Raw genomic sequence first — 25,808 nt, forward strand, 5'->3', positions numbered from 1 at the left:
TAGTGGATTATTTCTCAGGGCTTGGCCCCCCAGATGTAGACAAGGTTGTGCCGAACTGGGTTACCAATTTGCTTGTCTCCTTACTCATGTTTGATTGTGTGTGTGTGTGTATGTGTTCAAATCTTGAGTGAGTTTTTGAGTGACTTTAGCACATCACACCCCCACCGAAACCATCACTTTTTGTGGGAAAAATACCATTTTGAATGTTAGAAAAAGGCTCAAAGATCTTGGCACTCAACTTCTTATGGGAACATTGATGCCTTGTCCAGATTCCATGCAATTGTTGCCACTTGCTTTTGGATGATATCTTTATTATCTCATAACATCGTGTTCAAATGAGAGATCATTGCTGATTTATAACGGGCATTTATTTCACCTTAACAAAGTTGATGCCCAACAATTCAATAAAATTTAAAAAATATAAACATCAAAAATTAAATCTTAAGGTGTAAAATATAAATAAGGTTTTATTTAAAATTAAAATATATGAATTCATATTAAAAGCAAATAAAATTAAAATATTTAAAAAGAGGGAAAATATATTAAAAGTTAAGAAATTTTGTTTAACATTAAAATATTTCAACGTGTATACTTATTTAAACTTGTGGGTTCAAAAATTAAAATATAATATAAAAAATAAAAAAATTATTTCAATTCAAAATATTTGAGATTGTAAAAATATAGAGTTTTAATCCATATTAATTATGATTTTATTAGAATCTTTTTATTTTTTTGGAACTTCCGCCACTTTCGTTGAAATGAACATGTTATGGAAGTCATTGCAGAAATAACACCACTTACACCAAAATGAACACTAGAAGTGGGAAACTGAGCACTTCATGGAAGTGACACTTCCTAACTTCCCCCCACTTATGATGAAATGAATGCCCCCTAATTTATGATGTCCATAAGGTCTTAACCAAGGATAATATACGCAGCCAAATGTTTTCAACTTATAGTAATTTGGCTTTTACTTAAAAAGAAGCTCAAATTGACATTTTCTATTTAAAACTAGTGTTTCTACAATAGATCTATATATGCCTTCTCTCAACAATGCCATTGTGTTGTGGTGTATAAGGAGGTGTCTTGAAATGTTGAACGCTATGAAGAGCAAAAAAATGGGTTAGAGTTTCAAACTCACCCCACAATCTGAATAAATCGACACAATAGGAGTATTAAAATATTTCTCAACAATAGATTTGAATTTAGGAAACATAATGGAAACATCATATTTGAACTTAATAGGATAAAGCCACATGTATCTAGTAAAGTGATCCACAAACGCAACATGATACTTGTACCCATCAATAGAAGTTATTCTAGAGGGTCCCCAAGCATCCATGTAAATAAGATCAAGTAGTTTTCTACTTTGCAAACTAGAAATGGAAAAAGGAAATCTATAACGTTTATTACAGTAACAAGAATTACATAACCTAATGTTTATTGATGAAGAACAAGGCAAAGAGGCTTATTTTAATACTTGTTGTGTTTGTTATGCCAAATGGAAGAAGATGCCTTGATGCCAACTGATGCAAGAGATGGTGGCTTTATTAGTAGTTCTGAAGAAGGAAATTAATATACACCATCTTTATTCAAGCCTTGAACTAGGGGTCTCCTTATGTGCAAATCCTTCACAAGACAGAAAGAATGGGAAGAATTCAACATAAACTTTGTTAGTGTCACAGAATTTAGAAACTGGCACAAGGCTTTTACTAGCTTGAGGAAGATACAAAATTTCATTCAATTGAAAAGTTTGAGAAGGAAATAAAGTGGAACCAGTATGGGTGATCGAAACTATTGAATCATCTCCAATGATCAAGGCCTCAGGTCCTTCAAACTCATATTGCAAATTCAGCTTTTGAACATCTAGTGTAACATGGTGAGATGATCCAGTGTCCATTAACTAATTCTGACTTGAATTTGCAGTAGACACTACACCAAAAAAGAGCTTTTGAGGTGGTTTTCAAGCCCTATAGAGGCGGTTTTAACCATCTCTATAGCCATAGTGTCGGTTTTTTCACCCACCTCTAAACCGCCTCGTATTAAGCCGGCTCTACACTTTAGAGCCGGTTTGAACCAATCGTTGGGGTAAGTTTTATACACGGAAGCAGTTTTAATAACAAAAACATAGAGGCGGTTATAACCGCCTCTATAACTAATATTTTCTTATCCCTTACTAATAACATTCGGTTATAACCGCCTCTATATAGCTAATATATTCTTATCCCTTACTAATAACATTGGAGGCGGTTATAACCATCTCTATAGCTGATAATTTCTTATACCTTACCAATAGCTTAGAGGCGGTTATAACTGCTTCCATAGTTAATAATTTCTTATTTCCTTTCCAATAACTATAGAGGTGGTTATAACCGACTCTATAGCTAAAATTTTTTATACCTTACTAATAGCTTAGAGGCGGTTATAACCGCTTCTATAGTTAATAATTTCTTATTTCCTTTCCAATAGCTATAGAGATAGTTAGAACGGCCTCTATAGCTAAAATTTTTTTATCTCTCACCAATAGCTTAGAGACGGTTATAACCGCTTCTATAGTTAATAATTTCTCATTTCCTTTCCAATAGCTATAGAGATAGTTATAACTGCCTCTATAGCTAAAAATTTTTATCTCTCACTAACAGTTTAGAGACGGTTATAACCGCCTATATAGTTAATAATTTTTTATTTCCTTTCCAATAGCTTTTTAAAGATGGTTTTCTTATCTCTTACCAAGAAATATTAAAATCAACGAGACATCAGGATTAAAGAAGAACAAAGAAAAAAGGGAGGGTAAAAAACAGAATTCCAATTCCCATTCATAAATCATCAGATAGGATGATATTTTCATTGGTCTAACAACAATACAGAGGAATCTACAAGTTTACTGCATGATGTAAAGATTGGATCCTTGCATGCAGTTACCAAAAGTGGAAGATGAAGCTTCCTTGACTTCATAAAAAATATGGTACTCCTATTCTTGGTCCTCTCATTTGGTTGTTTTCCTGTGTTTCGGTGAAGAATTTGACCTATCTTTCCTATCATTATTAAGAGGGTAAACTTTATAAGTTTATGATCATATTTTAATTAGTCCATTTCAATCATGCGCATTGTAAGGTTTACAAGTTCATTTTAAATGTTTAAGTGCATGAGTATAAATAAGACAGCAACAATTACTGAAATAGCGGGAATCGTAGTAATGTAGTAGCATACCAATGATACCATATTCTCATTAAAGCTTAGAATAGAAGCAACGTTTCCACATCTGTAACAATAATTGGGTGCAGACCACACCTGCAATCGCAAGAAATATAGTAATTTTAAGACTTGAAATTATATTAAAGCAATCACAAGATTAGTTGGTTGGGATTCTTGAGCATAAAGTTGGGATGGTAATTTATAATAACTCACAGTGACGAGGCCTTTGTCTTGAAACACATACTTTAGACCCTCCTGGACGAGCTGGTGTGCTCGGCAGATGAGGTCGAGCTTGTTTATATGGTTGAACTGCAGAATGAGAATACAGTAAACTTTTGTATTAGGAGCAACAGATCATAAAGGAAAGCAGGAGACAGCAAAGAACATGTACACAAACCTCTGAGGTCACCCTTGACCCGAAAAGACATCCTGCACCATGAGGGCTAACTACCCAAGTTTCAATCTCTTCAAGATCACTCCACATTAGATCACAGAAGGGGCCCTTATGAGGAATTTCACAGTTCCAATCGATAACTCTCATCTATGAAGAAGGAAAGAAAAGGAATTAATTTCAAACAAAAGCGATGGACATCAAATGGCAAACACTTAGTAGAAATGGTTACACATCTATATACCAGAAGCTACTTCTATTAGGTCAATATTAAACTCAGAAAATAGTGTTTGTGGAGAATTAGCAGGATTTCTAGATGGCAAAGAGAAAGAATACTGGAATGCAAAAAAAACAGAAAGGAGGTTTTCCAACATTGAATTGCAGACTTTGGTTCTCCCTGTCACATAACCACCATTTCCAATACATTGCCATAAATCTTAAAAAAAGTAGGAGATGTAGCACAACGTCATTCTTATATTATGACATGGTTATACCACTGATAGAGTCTAGCAACTGATAATCATTTTATGGAGAAGCACTACCATCAACATGTGAAATCAATGAATTGTAAAATATGATTCCAGTTAGCATATGGAGATTTAAAGGTTCAAATGTTGATTACGGAGAATAAAATCATAAAAAGCAGTGAACTTGATCAATTGATTGAATATCAGGAGAAAGACCACCATGAACACAGAGAACCTGCAAATCCAAGCAAAAATCAATACTGAGAATAAGAATAAGAGTAAATAAAATAGCAACCAAGAGGGAAAGGAAACTGCAACCAAAAAAATAGTTCATCAGAATGTTTAAAAAAATGTTGTCTTACAGTTCCATCTATGATTGCTGACAATGTAAGGTAGTCAAAAACATCTGTACAATATCGCCATGCGTTAGCATTTCCGTATTTCCATTAAATACCATACACCTATAAAAGATGACAAACACTTAAGGTATACATATCATAGAGAAACTTCTGCAGCTTACAACAGCTGACTAAATATGCAGGCAAAAAAGGTATGAGAACTTTGAGGTGCATAATCACTGCCGCGGGAAACTATAGAAAGGTAAATTATAAAAGAAATGGCAAAATAAACACAAGAGGCCTATTCTTTTCTAGACTGGTGTAAGGGGTTTATAACTTAAACCAAGGGCACTGTAAATACCATAATTGATTTAAATTCAAAATTCATTATAAGTAAAGCAATTCTGGAACTCTGAATCATATTTGAAACAAATATATAGTTTTTCCAGGCCTCCCCTTCATCCTTATTGCTTATCAAAACTACAAAGTGCAAAATATTTTATTCAAGGCAACACACAAAAGCTTTCTTCTCTATGTAAATAATGCAAAAATAAATAATAATAATAAATAATGTGTAAGGAATTTGTTTCTTAAATGTGATATCAGCAACAAATCCTCATGAATTAACAAGCTTTCCCACAAATTACAAAGGGTAAGATGGATGACAGATGAACTAAACAAATATTCACTACATGATTGGGAAAGGCAATTAACATTTTTCAAAGCACACAGCAATTACAAGATGGTTAGCTAAGAAGGCTGAAAAGGGGGCAATCAACTATTTTATAAGCTCTAGAACAGGATTAAATAATTTTAACTGTGATCATGAGCTGCACTTAAATGGTTCGTCTTTTCAAAACAAGTGAGTAAAAAGTGTAATAAAAGAATAATGTTAAATCTTTTGGTTCCTTATACACATGATGTCAATGGTAAGATAAATATGGTAACCTGACAAACATTACAAATGCAACATGGAGAATAAATGTTTCACATAGTTGTACTTTAGGATAACAACGTACCTGTGTTAATTGCCTAGTTTCATGATTCCCCCTACAAAAGAGATATATTTGATGGGTGCCACAATCCATTTGCAGTCATGTATTAAAAAAAACCCATAAATCAATAAATTGATGTTGCAACTCAACGAGGAAAATTAGAAAATATTACTCTCAGGATGATGGCACATCTTAAAACCTAGCAAGGCATAAGGCATAAGGCATAAGGTTTAGGTTAAGCTAACCTTCTCTAAAGTTCATTTTTACTGATCGATTTTCATTATTTTGAAAACATTGACCAAAGTGATGGAGAAACAAGTTGTGCAACTTGTGTCTAACATATCGTGCACATAGGTAACTTAACTCAAAGCAGTTCTTTTCTTTCATTTTATGTAATCTAAAATGTAAAACAAGTCTTAGTTGGTTAAGTCCTTTTCTTATAATTTTTAATTAAAAAAATTTCTAATGAATAAAACGTATTCTTCTCATAGTATGAGCAATTTTCCAGCATTTGTTGATGTGTTAAACTAAATAAATTTTGGGAAAAAAAGTTTTAAGAGCCAAGCATATAGCTACCAAGCCTACAAGCAATGAAGACCTTTATACAAGGGATAATAAAAAAAGAAAAAAAAAAAAGTAACCTCAAAAAAGCATGACTTGTATACAAGCATGCAATGAAAGCCCTAAGCACCACAGAACTCTTAACATCGATTTGAAATAGTATGTTTACTACTCGCAATACAATCAACTAGCCCAAGTGATAATCATATTTATTATTTGCTACTCCTAATTGTTAAGGAATGAAACTTGGTACCAAGTGGTTAAAGAACACAATTTGATATAAGGACTAATAGAACAACCACTGAAAGAGGCATTGGGGCACAGCTATTTTTTGATATCATGCATGATACGACCCAAGTAGGAGTTAAACAAGTTGCGAAGAATGTGAAACAATCAACAAATAAAACATCCAATATATTCAATAACAAAATATAAAAAAAAAAAATTAGTCTATGAGCATTAGAAATGGCAAGCACATCTTCTGAATGTTCCAACAAGAAGTTATAAGTTCTAAGATTTAAACAAATAAGAGCTGAGAAGGATGTGAAACTATCAACAAATGAAACATTACCTTGTTAGCATAAAAACTAACAGAAATCAAAATCTAATAGACCTCTGCATCTCCAGCAAATAAAAATCTAAATAAAAACAGTCAAAAAAGCATAAAACCTAAGAACAAGAAGATTAACAAAAAAAAAAAATTTAAACCACATTCAACAACAAAATCAAAACCACACTAAAATTAGGGACAAAATAAAAAAACTAGAGAAAGAGATGAACCTGGATGGTCTTTCTAGGATGAACCGGCATGGTTTTAGCTGGATTCCGAACAAATTTGTGGCCTGATGTTGGTAAGAGCCTTTGAGAACAACACTGACACATTGTAGTATAAGACCTTCAATAACTACAACACAAAGAAGAAAATCATCACAAATCGATTGAAATTAGAACCCTAAATCGAAACCATCATCGATTTTCGTTGAACCTGGTAGTAAGAGTCGATTAACTTGAGATGAACATTGACGTTCCTGGCAGAGACCTCAATGATCTCGAAGCCGAGATGGAGATGAAGGTGGCGTCGATGGTGACACGCTTGGCAGAGACCTCAATGATCCTTGAAGCGGACACCGACATGAAGATGGCGTCAGCAGTGAAGCAAAGACCTCGATGTTCTCATTTGCGCTGCTGCATTTCATCAATGGCGGAATCTGAGAGCATTTTGGACGCCATCTTCTAAGAAGCTAGAGACACTGGAGAAACCGTAGATGATTATGGTGATGATGGTGATGTTTGAAAATACAATCTCTCTCTCTCTCTCTTTCTCTCTCTCACACACACACACACACTCATTACGTTACACTTTATTGGAGAAGATGCGTCGGCGAAGATCTTCATGGTGAGATTGTAAATGTGGGTGGGGTAGGAGTAGTGGGGTTGATCGGAAGCCCAGGCGAAGAATTTGAAGGCCAGTTTGGCGGATCAGGATTTGTTGGTGGTGGTCATGGAGGAGTGGATGAGGCGGAGGACGACATGGATGAGGGTGGCGGTGAGATTTGGCCGGAGATCGTTGAGGGCGGTCTGGGATTCGAAGCCGAGACCGTCTTATTGGAGGATGGAGAAGATTTGGTCAGCATTGGATAGGAGGGATCGACGGTGACGGGAGGAGGGTGGGGATCATCTTCATCTTCATCGGAGGGGGATGGGGGGCGGTGGCCGGAGGAGGAGAGGAGGCGGCGCCGGAGAGATGTGAGGATGGATCGAGGAGAGAAGCAGAGAAGAAGCATGGGTTTGGTTCTGGTGGGTTTTTGGGGAATTTTGGTTTGTTGGATTTGAGTTTTGGTGAGAAATGAGAAGACATTTGTGTAAGAGTAAAGATCAGACATTAGTTAGTCTAAAAAATTACTAATTACCATGAATAGAGAGTTAAGTTTGCAAGTGACTATGTTTTTATTAATTAAAAGTTAGAGGGGGTTTTCTAAACCCCTCTATAGATTTATAAAGAAAATTAAATACATAGTTATAGAGGCACTTTTTTAAAAACCTTTCTGTCAATGTGCCTCTAAAAATAAAAATCGGTGTAGTGAGAGACATGATGTGTTGTTGGCTTGTTGCTTCTGAGCTTAATCTTGAAGCAATTCTTAGCAATATGCCCTGCCTTATTACAGTATTGGCATATCACTTTATTGGAATTTTGGTTGTTGAATGAAAATCTTCTTGTATTGGATGCATGTCTTGAAGGAACATGATTCTGATACAACTGAGAATTAAGCATTGCTGATTGTTTTGAGCCATTATGTTGAGTTTGAGACTCAGCAAAATATGCAAATGGAATTGAGATATCAGAATTTGTTTCTTGATTCTTTAAGGCTTCTTCATAGTCAGTGAACTTCTCAAGCAATTCTTCAAAACTGACATAAGTTTCTCTTGCACAAATGGCAGTTGCAATTTCCTTATACTCATGTCCAATGTCATTTAGGGCATAAATCACAAGATCATCATCACTCACAGGACAATTGATCTTCGCAAACTCAAATGAGATACTTCTTAAAGTCTGAAAGTATTCAGAGAATGACTTACCTCCTTTAGGCTTAGTGAGCTTCTCCTTCAAATTCATCATTCTGGATCTTCTCTTGTTTGCACATATATTGCAAATTTTGTCCCGCGCTTGCTTTGAATTAGTTACTAATGCAATGAATGAGACAACAGCTTCTAATGTGGAGGATATAATACCATTTAACAATAGTTGAACTTGCCTAATCCAATGTTCATATGCTGGATCGATTATCATATTATATGGATTAGAGACCGAATCTGGTTGTGAGTTTGTTTCTAATGGACAAGGGCATGAACCATCTACGTATCAAAACAGCTTGTACCCAATAAGGAGTGAATTGAACTGTGCACAGTAACATGGAAAGTTTGAGGAATTCAATTTAATGGCAATTGTGCAGGTGCATTGATTGTCACCAATTGATGAGGTTGATTAGTTGAAAAGGTTTGAGAAGCCCGGAGTATAGATTGAGATCTAGGAGAGGAAACACTAGATAGAGATAATTGTGTTGCCATTAAATCTTTGAAAAAACCAAGGCCTGGGCTAAAATTCAGGAACGAGATCAAGCCGGAGCGGAACGTAAATCTCGGTCGAGGACGGGCTGGTAATGGCTTCCCGCCTTACTCTGTCCCTGAATATATAATTTTAATATTATATATATAATATTAAAAAATTATTTATATTAAATAAAAATATATATTATTAAAAGATAATATATTTAATGTATTTAAGAGATGGCAAAAAATCAGATCGGGGAATTCCCAAATCCAAATAATCACCTCGGGGACGGGACGTGAACAAAGTTTTCCCTAAATTCGGGGGTGGGTGAAAAATGAGTTTGGGTTTGGCAAATGGAGATCGGGAAATACATCCCCCGATGAATCCTCACCCCATTGCATTCTTATATTAGTTAATGGATTGATTTTATATATTCATTATTAAATATATTTAAAAATATCATATAAATATTACATGATGTAATAATGGTTTTGTCTTAACTAAAGTTTTATGAGTGAACTTCACCAAAGAAAAAAATAACAAAATGGAAGTTCCATTAATTGAACAGTACCACTAAAATTAATAGCTATCCATAATCAATTAAAAACATTTAAATCAAAATCATACATTTCATGCTGAAACTGGAGATAATAATGGCCTGCCATCAAAAAAAGCCTTCAGATTGTCAATGACCAGCTGAAGCAGACCGGAAAATGATTCTGGTGTGAAAATTGCTCTATGGTGTGATAACACAACATTATCCATGGCAAAAAGCTCCTTGGGAACATTAGGTTCATTCTCAAAAACATCAAGTCCTGCGCCGCCGATCACACCTTCCCTCAAGCACTTCACTAGTTCTTTCTCATCAATTAAGGCTCCGCGTCCTATATTGACCACAACTCCATCCTTTCCCAATGCTAATAGAACATCTTTGTTAATTAGATGATGTGTCTCCCTTGTCAATGCACATGTAACAATCAAAACATCACTCTCTGCAGCCAAATCGCAGACGTTAGAGAAATATTTATATGCGAGTGATGGCCTTGTTGTTCTAGAATGGTACAAGATTGTGCAGCCAAAGGCTTCGAGTCGCTTTGCAACTCTAGAACCAATGCTGCCCAATCCAATTATCCCGACCCGTTTGCCACCCAGCTGCAAACATAAGAATTTGGGAGAACTTTAAGATAACTGAAAGAAAAGAATGCATGTTATTCTCATGCTAAATGAAAGCTCATTACAGAAAGGGTAAGAGCCGTATTGTTCTTGTCTTTTTTCAAAAAAAATGATGACAATGTGTGCTGAGTCCAATTACTAACTTCCTTGTCTATCAATATTGAAATTGTACCCTTCATGTATTGTTCTCAGTGTGCTTGTGGCATATAGCAGTAGAAATATTTTTTACAAGGAAAGAAAGCCATAAGGACCAACAAACAATGCATGGAATGACAAAAGCCACTTTTTTTAGCAAATAGAAAGCCAAATCGGTATCCTTAATTGTAATAAGATACCATCAATAGAAACCAAGGATTTGGCGCAACATTCAACAGAATCAATAGTATGGCTAGTAAAATGAAATGGGACAAAAGCCAAAGAGAAAAGGAAGATAACAGGTAGAAAAGAAATTGAAGACACTGTCACATAGCATGTAGCAAATGCTGATGAAGTCATACTGGCAAAATAATAAAAACCAAAAATAACATGTAGAAAAGAAATTGAAGACACTGTCACATTGCATGTAGCAAATGCTGATGAAGTCATACCGGCAAAATAATAAAAACCAAAAATAAAATTTTTTGATACACAACACAGAGATGGAGTGGCATAGTTGCAAACTAGCTTACATTGTAAACTAGATATACCACATCATCTGCCTTGTCAGATAAGTGTCATCCTTCATAATACCAATGTTTTCATCCCAGACAGCATTTGGCTTCATTTCCAAAACGTTTTGAGTAATCATCAAAGACTGGCATCTAGGGCAAAAACTGCATAGCCACACATTACAGGTGCAAACCAACATCTAGCAAGTATAAACAATAACTATCCCAACTACAACTTGTGCAAATAAAATTATTTAAAAGGGGAACAAGCATCCTAATCAACAATATATACCAGGAAATAATTACAAACCCCAAAGCAAAATCATGGAAATGATTGCAATTTCAATGGTTAATAATATCTTTACTAATAAACAACTCATTGGTGAGATTCTTCTATAAGCAGAGATTTGGCCAACCAATGGCTACCTTCTCCCACTCTGTTATTGACATCTGGCATAATTAGCAATATCTCACACTAAACTTATATTCTAAATTTAATTAAAAGCTACCGCTTCTTCTGTTATGACACTTGAGCTCTATAGCAATCAAGTTTGTCTCACATACTCAAAAAATAATAGTAAATCAACAAGGAAAAAACTGCTATTAATTATGAACAGGAGCATAGAGTTGCTTGCAATTAAATTAAAAAATAGACTTAGAAAAAGGTGAGATGTAGTCAACCAAAAATGATCTCATGTGTCTTGATTTTGTTTCCTCATCGTGCTTACTAAATGAGTAGATGTCCTCCATTTGAGGTAAGAGAATATGATATTGGCAGTTCATGGTTATAATATCAGCCAAGTGGTTTGATTTTGATTCCTCAGAAGACATGATCCAATGTAAAGCTGGAAATATTGCCATTTTCTGGGTGTACCAACCAATCATACTGTAGTGCATTTAAAACAAATCTGGAAGGCATTCTTCTTGAAGGTGAGAGGAGGTGGCAGCATGCAAGTGCATCATACAGACAACGTTCACAGCATTAAACAAGAAATAATGTACAACCAATATTTATCAAAGTTGACTTGTCTGACAAACATCTTTACTAAGACCAACACCTAAGAAAACTCCATGGCATGAACCCAAAGTTTCAAGGTTATAACCCAACGATTTATGCTAGGAATTTTTTTCCCTATATATCCACTCACCTCTACATGTTCTGTATAATCTACAGCAATCGACTAAAAATATTTTACCAAGACACCTATGAACACATATTAATTGCATCTTTAAATAAAATTTCAAGATTTCAAGGTTTCCACTTAAAAATAAAAGAATTAAAAATCTACAGGCAGATGATCTTGAATTGATTCAGCTACAAGACATGAATTTAAACCAATAACCACAACAAAGACAAGCATTGGCATTCAGTTGATAGACTGAAAACAATAGTAATCTCAAAGTAGTTATCAGAAAAAAAAAAGGAGATGAACAGAGAGAAAGAAGCAAGATGTGACCTTGAAGCCAAGAGGATAATCTCCCCTGATTGGCCAGAGTCCACTCCGAACAAATCGATCAGAAGCCGAGATTCTCCTGAGCACATCGATCAAGAACCCAACAGCATAATCCGCAGCATCATCAGAAAACACATCCCCAGCATTAGTGACCTGGATCCCCCTCCGCCGGCACTCATCCATATCAATATGATCCACGCCAGCGCTAGTAGCCACGACGCATTGTAGCCCTGGGAGGCAAGCAAGAGTGGCGTCATCGACCGGGGCAGGGCCGGAGCAAAGCAGAGCACGGATGGAGCTAGCGTTGGCGGAGAGGAATTCATGGGTAGGGAGAGGGGATTCCCAGGGCTGAAGGAAGCGAAAGTGCTGGCGGAGCGAGTTCTCGAAGGCAGGGAAGAGAGGGCGCACAAGGAGCACGAGAGGGAGCTCGCTATTGCCGTCCATTGATGCGCGGGCGAGGGTGATCCGGCGAGGAGGAGATCTAGGGTTTGGAGAAGGACGGAGAATGAGAGAGCTGGGAAGTAGTGGTACGTTGGAGAGGAATGGTTGGTGATGACGCATCGTGGTGGAGCGGTCGTTGTCGAGATGAGGTCATTCTTGGTATTTTACCTTTATTTTTTTATTTTTTTATTTTTGGTGTTTTCCATTTGGAGAATAAAATAATGACAGTGTAGGTCAAGGGACATTGATTGGGGGATCAAATCCAAAGTTGGAAAGAAAAATGTTTTTTTTTTATTAAATGTTAATATTTATGATATGGTACTGTTGTATAGTCGCCAAGGATGTAATAATGTTTTATTCCATGAATTTTTTTTTTGTCAGGCATAGAGGAAAAGGCTTTTTTTTCTTTTTAATATCACAAATATTTTGTTATTTAGTGGAATGCACCTTGTTGTCTAGTTGCTATTTTAAAACAAAGCGGGCCCAATTATTTTTAAAATATTTTGAAAAAAAAAAAAAATACATAATGTGGGGCTCGATTGATATTTTAAAATAAAACTAACTAATCTTTCATTTTCAGTCCCTCAATTCCCAAATATTCCTTTACTTCAATTTTTATCCTGCACAATAAAGTTTTAACTTTTATTTTATTGTATTTTATTTATTTATTTATTGCATTTTGAAGAGAGAATTATTGCAAATTATTATTGTAATATTGAAACAAATTATTATTAATAATAAATGTAGAATTATTAAAGAGTAAATTATTTCAAATTAATAATAATAATAGTAAATTCAGCATTATTAAAGTGAGAATTATTTTATATTGTTATTGTTGTTATTGTTATAAATAGATGTAGTACTCTACTTTTCTCTTACACAAGCCCCCCAACCCTAATATTTTTCTCTCTAGTATCTCACCCAATTTACTCTCTTTAAATTTGGTTTCTCTAATTTCAAATACTTTATTCTCAATAATGGCAAAAAAATCACTTATTTTTGCTTACTGTAATCATTCAAATGAGGATACTACTATATTTTTTTTTAGACTATCAATCTTTTTTTAATATAGAAAATGATATCAGTTTTGAAAATTTATAAAGCATTTTTGAAGAAAATAGAAAAATGATAGAAGGTGTAAGAGGTTCACATATCAAATACCGCCTACCTATTTCTTTAGGCCATGATGAGATTTGTTATCAGGTATTTAAATTAAGTAATAACCGAAATGTTGAGATGATGTTCGACTTCCACCAAACATTTCACGATATTCAAGTTATAGAATTATATGTTGAGCTTGGTGTTGCAACTTCCACTGGTAGTTTTTCTCAATATGAAATCAACAGAGATGACAATATTCCACAAAATATGATATGGGAGATGACTTCATCCGTACAACCAATCAATGAACTAGAAAGAATTTCGGTTTCACCACCTTACAACAACCATGAAACTTTTTTGGTTGAAACTCTTTCTTAGAGACTTTTGAAGAGATGATTAGATGTAGAGCTCTCCTGTTCAAGGCAATGGTGGTAACAAAACCCATCGAATAGTTGGATAGGGAAATGATCTCTCTAGAAAGACCACTAGTAGGGATTGCTGCCCAATCCTATTACACCTAAAACTGAGAGCAAAACATCTGAATCCTCTCTACATTGGCCTTAGTTTCCACTAAACAAATGAAATATCATGAGTGAACCTTAATGAGCTCCTTCAAAGTATTAGGTGTGCCCGATTTAATATTCCTATGTAATTCTAGCACATGATTTTAGAAGTCATATAGCAAGAAATAAGAAAAAAAACCATAAGCAAAAAAGAGTAGAGAAGAGAACAAAAAGTCTTAGAACAACTGAAGCCTGATGGACAGACATAAGCTCCTTAATATCAGTCAGAGCTAATATCCCCTTTTTAGGAAAAAGTTCTGATGATCCAATGCTACATTAGGCTAAAGCACCTTTACGATTGTTGAGAGGTGATTGATCTAAAAACATAAGGTTAGGAGGATCTCCAAGGTCTTTATCAAAGGGGCCATCGCCTGACAGTTCCTCCATATAAGAGTCTCTTGCATCCTCATTTCCAACCGAGGCCATAGGTACTTTAATGAGTTGATTTGCAATCAAAGAGGAAGTTGAAACCCCTCGTTCATAGTCTTTGATATGAGAAGGAAAGGGCCACCTAGCATTTCCCTTTCAGCAAGCCTCTGCCCCAATATTTGATATGACTATGGACCTGCAACCAGAGCCTACTTAGCTATAAAGACATCCTTTTCAGCACCACTATTCTCCTTTTGCTAGCTACTATTATTAGTGCATCAAGAAAGAGAAGCAACATAGGACGAAACTTGTTGTAGATGGCTACAGTTTTCAATACCATTTGCGATCATTCCACATGAGCAACTTAAGATGGGAAGCCTTTCATAGAGAATTGCAACGAATATTTCCTTTCCTTGCTTATCAACCGACAAACATTTCTCAAGAGCTGGGATAGGTTTATCTCTACAAAAACAAGGGCAAACCGGGTTCTAGACCGTTGGAACATTAATTTATCAATCTTTAAAGTCTCCCAATTTTACTAGTAGTGATTTCCAAAATATTCACTTTCAAGAAATCCATGGGAAGGTAGTGAAATTGAAGCCAAAATGCAGCCAAGTTAAGCTTAGCATACACATGCTAGAAATTATCTTGCCAAAGAGACATTTGGGGAACCATTCCATTCACTGGCCACAGGCCTTCAAATAGGATGTTTTCCATGACTTCAGAGGTTTCAAAGTAAATGAAAAAAATATCCATTGGGAGATCTAAGATCCATTCTACCACAATTTTCACGTTTCCATTAGGACAGACCTGATTAGTTCAACCCAAGAAGCCTTATCCAAGGATTTACCATAAAAAGGCATTTTAAAGCTCCTCTCTTGCTTCATCTCTAGGGTCTCATCATCAATTTGAATCATTTCCTTCATAGTGGATTTTAGACTGTCTAACAGTTCACCTTGAACCATCAGCGAGGTTTGAGGGTTTTGTAGGTTACCACCGATTACCCAAGCCAAACTATGTCCTCTCATCTCCCTTGTCCAATCCTTTTTTCTCCTAGGAACCACCCCCAACACACACACACACACACAATGGCAAAAAGGCCACTAGGACTACAAAGCAAAGCACACTACTGTCGGCCCACTAGCAGGTTAAACTTAATAGCTTGTTGAGTTGGGTTTATGCCCCTTGTATAACCAACTCAAGCAAACTCTTATTTATTAAGCAATACCTTAACCCTATTTATAGACAAAATACCAACCCATTAGTTTAGAAAAGACAGTGATCTTTTCAGAGAAGGGTGTTTCACTTGATTCCATGTCCTGGTTGCCTTCATGTAAACCATGCACTTTTACATATATATATATACACACATACTATTATTTTTGGTTAATAGTTCCTCAAACCTCCTCCACCCGACATTTGCTTCATGGCAATTGGTTGTTTTTTTTTTAAATGATGCATTGCATTGAAAATGATTGGTGAACCATAATTGAAGGGATGTGAACCTAACTCTATTTCTTATAACCTATTCATCAATAGTGAAATTTACCAAAATATAGAATAAGCAAATGGTTAAAGGAGTTGGATTATAAAAATATAAAAATGGAGCAGGTGTGCCATTCCCAATATATTTCTTTTTAATCATTTGATTATTTTTAAATCTTAATTTTAATTTATATAATAACTAAGAAACGCGTCATACATAGCTCACAGAAACAAATATATTCAAAGTATATATCTTTATAACTATAACAAATGTCACATGTCTATTGGTTCATTCTAAGTTTTTGGGATCATAATCAAATTTTGTCCTTCATTGATTGGGTGTTTTTTTTTTTAATTTCCATTTTTTTAAAAAAAGGGTAAATTAAATGAATGATTAATTGATTAGCCTTACTTCTTTGGCTTTAACACTAGCCGCCTCACATTCCAACCTTGAGCTCCACTGTTTTCTCCACCATGCTTCCTCCATTCGTGTCTCAGTCTCCACACCAAAGGTCAAGTCATTGCCATTGCCGGTGACGTCACCTCTCAAGCTCAATCCCTACAGCTCCCGCATCATAGAACTGAAATCGCAAGACGGATAGCAAACCGTCATCTATGGTGTTTTTTTTTAATTTCCATTTTTTTTAAAAAAGGGTAAATTAAATGAATGATTAATTGATTAGCCTTACTTCTTTGGCTTTAACACTAGCCGCCTCACATTCCAACCTTGAGCTCCACTGCTTTTTCTCCACCATGCTTCCTCCATTCGTGTCTCAGTCTCCACACCAAAGGTCAAGTCATTGCCATTGCCGGTGACATCACCTCTCAAGCTCAATCCCTCTGACTCCCGCATCATAGAACCGAAATCGCAAGACGGATAGCAAAACCGTCATCTATGGTGTTTTTTTAATTTCCATTTTTTTTAAAAAAGGGTAAATTAAATGAATGATTAATTGATTAGCCTTACTTCTTTGGCTTTTAACACTAGCCGCCTCACATTCCAACCTTGAGCTCCACTGTTTTTCTCCACCATGCTTCCTCCATTCGTGTCTCAGTCTCCACACCAAAGGTCAAGTCATTGCCATTGCCGGTGACGTCACCTCTCAAGCTCAATCCCTACAGCTCCCACATCATAGAACTGAAATCGCAAGACGGATAGCAAACCGTCCTCTATGGTGTAGGTTTATCGAATGAGGACATGAAGAAGCCCCAGGTGGGAATGTCCTCTGTGTAGTATGAGGGAAACACTTGCAACATGCATCTCATGCGGCTCACGGGGGCTGTTCGTGAGGCCATGCGAGATGCTTTTTTTTTAAAAAAAAAAAAGTTTTAAAAAGGTATTGAAATTTTAGAAATTTGTAATGGAAACCAAGCTTGGGAGTCCAGGAATTTTTTAAACTTGCTATTCATTCGTAAACTTTTTTATTTTTAAAATTTTCTATTTATTTTTGAATTGAAATTACTAAATTTTATTTGTTATGAGTTGCAGAGTTATAATTAAATCAGTTATTTTATTTGTATTTTTTCATTTATTTATATTTATTTTGGACGTCAACCACCGGTAACCACCCCACCAACGATACAAGCTTTATGGTCTTCGGCACCACATAGGGGTGGACATGGGCCGGACGACCCATGGGCTGGCCCGAACCTAGCCCAAAAAATACAGGGCCTGGGTTTATAAAGTTGGCCCAAAAAACTGGGTTGAGCTCAAATGTTTTGGCCCGATTGAATTTCGGGTTGGGTTTGGGTCAGATGAATTTTGACCCGACCCGACCCGGCCCGACCCGAATAAATAAATAATATATATATCATATATTATTTATAATATATATAATTATATATATATATATATATATATAATAGTAATAGGCTTGAAAAGAGTAAACATTAGGCAGCTTTTTAGCCTTTGATTTTAGATTTTTTAATATATAAAATATATTGGGATTTGTGCATGGCAAGCTTTTCATCTAATTTAGTTATTTCAATTATTTCATAAAAAAATTATTTATTTTTTGGGTCTGGTTGGGCTGGGTCTGGGCCTAATGACAATCAAATGGGTCGGGTTTGGATCAAAACAATTTGGCCCGAACATGGCCCGGCCCAGCCCAGCCCGAATATATGGGTTGTATATTTGAGTCTAGCCCAGCCCAGACCCGACCCAGCCTGGCCCATGTCCACCCCTAGCACCACAACAATGTCCTTGGCAACAACGGCGGGCTTTCCGCTGATGCACCTCATGCCAGTCTCTTAGAAGAGATAACCATCAAGTGCAAGGGGGATGTTGATCCCGAGGACACTGATTGGAATATGGTTACCGTCAATCTCAATCAGGATCGGAATTTCTACGGTATGCTGCCTTTTGGGAGGACAAGAGTACAGATTTATTTATTTTAATTAGTTTCTTCTTTTTTTATGCTTGGGTTTTTTTTAATTTTAAAGGTATTGAAAATTTTGGAAAATAGTGAAGGAAACCAAGTTTGAGTTTGGGAGTCCATTCTAGAATTTTTTTTAATATTATTATTCATTTGTAAACTATTATATTATATTTTCTTTCTATTTTTTTTGTTTTTTCCCTCATTTTTATTATTTGTTTTGATTCAGTTTTAATAATTCTGATTGTTGTTCATACATGTATAGGAACAAAAATAATTTTGTATATTTTATTTTAATTTTTTATTGCTTGCTTTATTCTTTTGTTTTTTTTTTTATGTTTTTTTTTTATGTTTTTTATTTCTAAGATAGTTTCAATTTTTAGAAATCATATATATTGGAGTGTTTGTTAGGACTCACCATGTGTTTGGTGACCCATGGGCTAGCCCGAACCTAGCTTAAAAAAAATATAGAATTTGGGCTTAGGACACTAGCCCAAAGAGCCGGGCTTAGCTCAAATTCATAGGCCAGATTGAATTTTGGGCTAGGTTTGGGTCATGCAAATCTTAACACAGTCTAACCCAGCCCGACCCGAATAACTAAATAAATGAATTATATATATAAATATCAATATGAATATATATATATATATATATATATGTATGTGTCGGCGCGCGTATAAGATATAAGGAGTTATGCCTTCTTTTTTTACTTTGGTTTTTACTTTGGTTGTATTTAGTTATTTATTTATGTGACAAAATATTAATGTTGTACAAAGTAATTTTATTTATCTATTTATATCATTTTGTAAAAATAATAAAATAAGATTTTATTTATTTTTAGGTTGGGATAGGTTGGGCTGGGCCTAATTAAATTCAAATGGGGTGTGGCTTAAGCTAAAATAATTTTGGCCTAATTATGATCTAGTCCGACCCATCCTCAATATATGGGCTGCTTGTTGTGTCTAGCCCAATCCAAACCCGGTCCAGTCCAGCCCATGTCCAATCCTAGTGTTTGTTTGTATAATATATATATATATACACACGCTATTATTTGTTTTTTTTTATTTTTTTTTGACTTTTCTATTGTATTGATTAAAAATTTGTCAAACAATATTTAATTACTAGCTTGCCTTTACTATTTTCTTTTTCTTCTTAACGTAATACTTTAATTTGAAATTAAAAATTATAAGATAATAATAGCAAACATGTTTTCTTCGAAATCTATTGCCTATTTATTTTTAAAATGTAATTATTGTATATAATTTTTCTTTAAAAGCTAGAGACAAATCATAGGTCCTATTTTTAATACGAATGGTAAAAGTTTTTGAAAAAAAACATGAAGAATCTTTGATGATTGCATACTGTGCACATCAGAACATATATGATATGTCTTCGGCTAATTTGCATACACGCATACACAACCAATGCATTTTATATTCTGTTGCATGCTTGTAAGGATGATGATGGGATTCTCATTACACTAGAGATCATTAACGCTTTGTATATATATATATATATCCCCTGAAAATTTTATCAATTTTGCTCATAGTTAATAAGCTACGAGTCATTATAATAAATAAATTTTACTATATAGATTAAAGTTTATTTTAAAAAATGTAATTTACTAATAATAAAGGTCAATATGCAATAAATACATTCTTGATTTTCCAACTCACATAAAAAAAAATATTTAGGAATTTCTACATTTACATCAATAAATATTTAAAATGCTATATATATATATAGATATTTCTAGTCTTTTAAAATGTATGGAAAAAAACTTATGTATAAATTCATGAACTCTGATTGATGTTAGAGACATTAACCAATATTACAAAGTTATTTTCACACATATGGAGAACTTAAACATTTCTCACAACTTCTATTTTTTGTTTGATCTCAATTCAAATAGTAATAAAATCTTAGAAAAACAAAATAATCAAATGTTTGCTCCTAATCATATATGAAAAACTTTTATGTTGGTAAAAATTGTTTCTTTTTTAACAGCTAAAATGTAGCCAAAATTTTATGAAATTTAATATATAATTGCCATCCCTAGTGAAGAGTATGGAGATGGTGTTACTTGGACACTAGAAGTGATCTAAGCTATTAACCAATTATATATAAACTCCATCAACATCCATCTTCGTCACCAACACCTCGTATTCCTTTTTTTCAACTTCATAAATAGATCCTTGAAATTTAAAATCCACTAAAACAAAAACCTATATAACCATATACTATATAAATTATGTTTATAATATACTTTGTTTATTTAAGGAAAATAGGAACAACAAACCACTCAAAGACAAAAAAAAAAGAAAAAAAAAAAAACTTTATCAGTCTTATGACATTAATAATCAGCAATGAAATTTTTTTACTAATATTGAAACCAAGAAAGTCAAGTTCCTGCCAAAGGTGAGGCCCATAAGAATAATGAATGCATCTCTGTCAGTAACCCTATTCTTGCTGAAATCATATACCGATATAGCCTTAAAAAATAGATGATATAGACATTCAAAGGAAAATAGCTATCGATTTGAATCCAAATATTAAATTCTACACGTGATGATTGTATCTAACTTTTATTCTTTCACACTTTGAGCATAACCATTTTCTTATCTTTCATGCTATAGATATGTATGTTGTTTGTATTTCATACTATGGATATTAATCCAAATAAAAATTTATATAGGTCAATTCTTATTTTTATTTATAATCCTGAATAAAAAAGTATTTATTGCCACACCCCATCTCACAAGACAAGCTCATGACAACTGCCGTGGTAACTTGAGATGGGATGAGTCATACCGCAGTCGCAAGTTAAGGCAAGGTGTTGTGAGATCTAACAACAATGAAATAAATAAACAGATCTACATATCACAGACTCACAACAGTTGATTTAGGTATAAATAATATTCCCCTAATACCTAGTGTCCCTATAATACAAGCAGATCAAGTATACACAACCAAAGATAAAATATACAACACGACCAATAGATTGGTCTAAACCCTATAATGCAGACAAACCTAGGCAAAAAAGATGCTGAACTCGACACTAGACCCGCACATCACGACGATCGACCACACCATGACTTGTGCCAAGATGGATAAGAGAAAGGGTGAGTAACATAGTTACTCAGTGAGGGGTGTCTGCATAGATAAATAGAGTCCTAAAGCATTTCCCATATATAAAAACAAAAATAATAGTAGTTTTCTCAACATTAAGTAAAACATTTTAAAAACATTTATATGTAAATCAATAGATACTAGAAGTACAAATAGGTTTTTGGTTGGCCATAAAAACTCTCCTAGTTTAGTTGTGGCCTTAACTGGTCCTTGGACCGCAAAGGATTTGAAAACAACATAAGAAAAAACCCCTTAGCATTAGTCGTTAAGGTTCCCGGGCGGTGATTCTGGGTCACTCAAGATCACACCCATCAAGCGCTACAATGCTGGACCATGTCCATAATTTTCAGGCTAATGCTTACTAGCTATAGTCCGCTATCACCATCAAAACCCAATAAGCTCATGAAACTATTTTATGGATAAAGGATCACTTTTCATTTCTAAGTTTTAGTCCAAACAAACATACTTTGAGCATTAGCCTGAAAATTATGGGCATGGTCCTAACAAACATACTTGAAACTTAACACATACACGAACATAATACGAGTTTCAAGTTCCATAAGAAAACCATTTAGTTCTTTTGAGAGAAAGAGAGATAATATATAATCCATACTATGTTATAGAATACTCTAGCACTCATATAAAGCTATCCATTTAACAAAATCACCACTCACCGTACAACGCAAAATCCTCTTGGTGAGGTTTACACTCCCACCACTTTGTTCCCTTTCTCAGACAATTTATCACCTATCAAATACATGAAAGGAAATCAAGGGGAAAATTTATTCACAACACAACAAAATAAACCTCCTAATGCATGCGTTAGTATCCTCACACACGCAAGTAGCTCGATTGGAATCATAAGACATTCAATTGAACCAAAACAAGAACCAATGGGTTTCTAACAACAATGCTAACAATTCCACCTAAAATCTAGAAGAATTAAGTCAAATTTTTGGTTGCTACAATAATGCTACAGTGGGCCACAAAAAAAAATTGGGGAGAAGACAAAAAAGGTAAATCTCAACAACATTCTTCACATCATACAAGAAGACATTGTAAGAATGAAAGCCTAATGATCATAATCCAACAAAGTCCTAGATCCATTCTATCAAGGATGAAGAACACGGAGTAAAGAGAAGAAGAAACCATACCTTGATGATTTCAAGAAAAAGAAGGGAAGGATAATCCTTCAATCCACAATCATGGTAGAGAGGGTTGGGGAGGCCTCTCATCCAAGAAGAAATGAAAAGAAATGGGAAAGGATGGTTAAAAAGGAAGAAAAATGAGGAAAAAACCATTTTACCCTTGCCCCAATGTCCTAGAAAAAGCCTCACACAGTTGTATGAAACATCCACACGGCCTTATAACACCCTATGCGCCTTTTGCCAAATTGCTATAGTATCATTGTTGCAGTATTACTACTACAATGCATTTCTGGATGATTTACTACAGTGATACTACTGCTACAGTACAACAACCACTAGAAAGGCATAAAGGCATCCACACGGCTGTGTAAATTCGCATGTGGTTCCTAGGAATGTCACATGGCTTACATACAGCCGTGTGAGTACCTGTATGCCTCCCAAGTGCCCAAGAATAGTTCAAAGGACCATTTTACAACTAAGAATTTCTCATATGAGTCAAAATACATTGCTACCACCCAAAATAGAAAACAGCAATGAGCGGAAATCCTTACCATCACATTTATAATTATGAAAAAACAAACGTTATATTTGTGTATTTTAATTTGGTTTTTGTTATTTCTTTTTATTACTTTTTAAAAATTTAATAAATTTGTGGGCCCCACACGTTTTTTTTTTTAATTTGTTTCATTTAATTGTTTCGCATGTAAGGCTGTTACGGAAAAGGAAAAGAAACTTTCTTTTTTTTATTAATTTTTTTATTAATTTTTATATCTTATTAGGTTTTCAAACCCTAGCCGCCACCCTTTGTTTCTTCCGATATAGTCTCTCGTTTGAACCAAGAAAGAGGGAGAGATATTGCCTCTTTCCTTTTCTCTTTTTCTTTTTGGTGTGTGGTGCCGGCGTCGAAGACGGAGATAGACCTCTTCGTCAAGGTTGTGTGGTTATCGTTGGGAGGTAAGCGTGCTCTTCCTAGATCTAGGGCTTCCTAGATCTAGGGTTAAGTGGTGTAATTTATCTCCTAGATCTTGTTGTGGTATGTTAATGTTTATTTAGGGATTAAGTGGTGAAATTCTTTTTATCTCCTAGATCTTGTCGTGGCATTACTACATATTCTTGTTTAGGGTTATGATATATGTTTAGTGGTTTGATTATTGTAAGATAAAACCGGCCATTACACAGTGGTTTTTCTACATTGATTTGAGTGCTTCTTGTTGCCTTCATTCATGCACAAATTCTTTATGTTTTAAAAAAACATTATTATTATTATTTTTGGGGAAAAATCAGAATTTTTTTCAAATTTTGTTTTTCATTTGAATGTGGATTTGCAATTAGTGTGCTGGCCTCACTAAGCACACACACATAATATATATATATATATATATATAAATTAAATTGATAGGTTATAATGGCTTCATGATCTGTGTACAGTTGTCCAAATCTTTATATATTGATAATATATATATTCTTTTTATTATAATGAAGCATAGTTTTGTAATTTTTGTAATTATTATTTTATTAGTTATTAGAGTTCAGATGCTCATGAATTTTAATGATGATAATGTCATTAATTTTGTTTTTTTTTTCTAATTATTAGAAACTATTCATGTATGGTATTGGGTTGTTGGATGTTTAAGTGTTATGATAGTTAGTGTAGGAATTTGATCTACTGTATATCCTTGTGTATTTTTAGTATGTTTAGCATCTTAATACCTTTGGGATATGCTCTCAATTATAGGGTATTTTGTGGAAGCCTAATTTCGTGGCGCTTATAGTTTTGATGTTAGCTAGTCAGGTAAGTAAACCACCTATAAATATATATATATATATATATTAACTTTGGCTATTTATTTATTGTTTTGTTAAGTGTGTTATTGTTGATATAATTGGTTTAATTTTTGTAAGAAAAACGGGATCACCGGTATTTTGTGTGGACAATGATTTTTGGATTCAACATATTTTTGTTATAGAAATTCGTAGTCCCCAATTAACTGTGCAATAACCCACATCACTTTGGGGGTTAAACACCGACCGTGTCAACACGTGCTCGACATAGAAACTATAGTTTCGCACCGTTCCGTCGGTGAAGAATAACGGCTTCGATATTACAGCTCGGTCAGCGAGGGTAAACCTATGAGTTCGAAATCCGACTCGGGTCATCGAGTTTAAATAAATGAGTTATGATATTTTTGTTTTTAGCATTAGTTGTTTGGGGGACATATATGCTTGTTATTTTGGTAAAGTAAATCTGTATGATTTATTTCCGATTTCTAAATTTCACTTTGTTATTTATTCCACTTTGTTACATTTTGTATGTTTTTTGAAATTATTGAACATTTTTGTGATCCCGATATTTTTAGTGGTTGCTTACTGGGCTCTCAAACTCATAATCCTGTTGTTAATTTTTTTTCAGGTTTTGAGGCCTTGTATGCCTACTTGGTTTCGGCTTTGTAGGTGTGCGGCCGTTTGTCGGCGTCCCGGGTCTATAGAGCTGGGTTCGAGGCGTGACAAATTTAGTGGTATCAGAGAGATGGTTAGAAGAGAAATTGTTTTTGCCTTCGTGTATTAGATAGATCCGTTAAATTCGAATAAGAGTGAGAAAACCCCAAGATAAGTAGGTTGTGGAGGTTGTGGCATCTGCCTAGATGGCACTTCACTTTAATTTTTTTTGGAAGTTGCATACTGGAGCATGAGTCTTTGTGTGATAGCTTGAGTTGTAGGAAAGCCTTGATTTGTTTGATGTTCATTTTTTTTTTATTTTGTAGATTGCTATGTATATGATTTTCTTTGACAGACATGAATATCTATATAAGAAAAGAAAAGAGGAATCTTGAAATTATTTATGTGATGATTTGGAAAATTATTAGAATTGAATTTGTGGTTGTTTATATATATAATTATTGTGCATGTTGTGAATTTCCATATTTTGA

General features: G+C 34.5%; 1 protein-coding gene, 1 long non-coding RNA gene and 1 pseudogene across 3 annotated transcripts; all 3 read right to left on the minus strand.

The window, feature by feature from the left end:
• Nucleotides 1-1,243: 1,243 nt before the first annotated feature.
• On the minus strand, nt 1,244-6,594 carry LOC120279212 (annotated as a pseudogene).
• A 2,929-nt stretch (nt 6,595-9,523) lies between these two features.
• On the minus strand, nt 9,524-12,887 carry LOC120279373 (glyoxylate/hydroxypyruvate reductase HPR3-like). 2 transcript variants are annotated; one of them, XM_039286299.1, is made up of 2 exons: nt 12,274-12,887; nt 9,524-10,148 (listed from the first exon to the last, which is right to left on the minus strand). In XM_039286299.1, exons 1-2 carry the CDS (start codon nt 12,829-12,831, stop codon nt 9,627-9,629), a joined length of 1,080 nt encoding a protein of 359 aa, XP_039142233.1. In that variant the 5' UTR covers nt 12,832-12,887; the 3' UTR covers nt 9,524-9,626. The 2 variants fall into 2 exon arrangements, 1 of the variants encoding a protein (XP_039142233.1); XR_005541886.1 differs by lacking the exon at nt 12,274-12,887 and adding an exon at nt 10,838-12,267 and having other exon boundaries at nt 10,027-10,148.
• Nucleotides 12,888-21,524: 8,637 nt separating this feature from the next.
• Nucleotides 21,525-22,962, minus strand: LOC120278797. Its single transcript, XR_005541768.1, has 3 exons — nt 22,888-22,962; nt 22,408-22,480; nt 21,525-21,757 (listed from the first exon to the last, which is right to left on the minus strand). It is a non-coding gene; the product is annotated as an uncharacterized LOC120278797 (long non-coding RNA).
• Between the last annotated feature and the right edge of the window lie 2,846 nt (nt 22,963-25,808).

This window comes from Dioscorea cayenensis, chromosome 16, assembly GCF_009730915.1.
Source record: "Dioscorea cayenensis subsp. rotundata cultivar TDr96_F1 chromosome 16, TDr96_F1_v2_PseudoChromosome.rev07_lg8_w22 25.fasta, whole genome shotgun sequence".
NCBI classification, from domain to species: domain Eukaryota; kingdom Viridiplantae; phylum Streptophyta; class Magnoliopsida; order Dioscoreales; family Dioscoreaceae; genus Dioscorea; species Dioscorea cayenensis.

Excerpts from the sequence above, each read along its gene's own strand:
- LOC120279373 (XM_039286299.1), bottom strand. The coding sequence starts at position 12,831 with ATGCGTCATCACCAACCATTCCTCTCCAACGTACCACTACTTCCCAGC. Across the intron at positions 10,149-12,273 it reads ATTATCCTCTTGGCTTCAAG|CTGGGTGGCAAACGGGTCGG; the intron begins GTCACATCTTGC and ends TTATGTTTGCAG.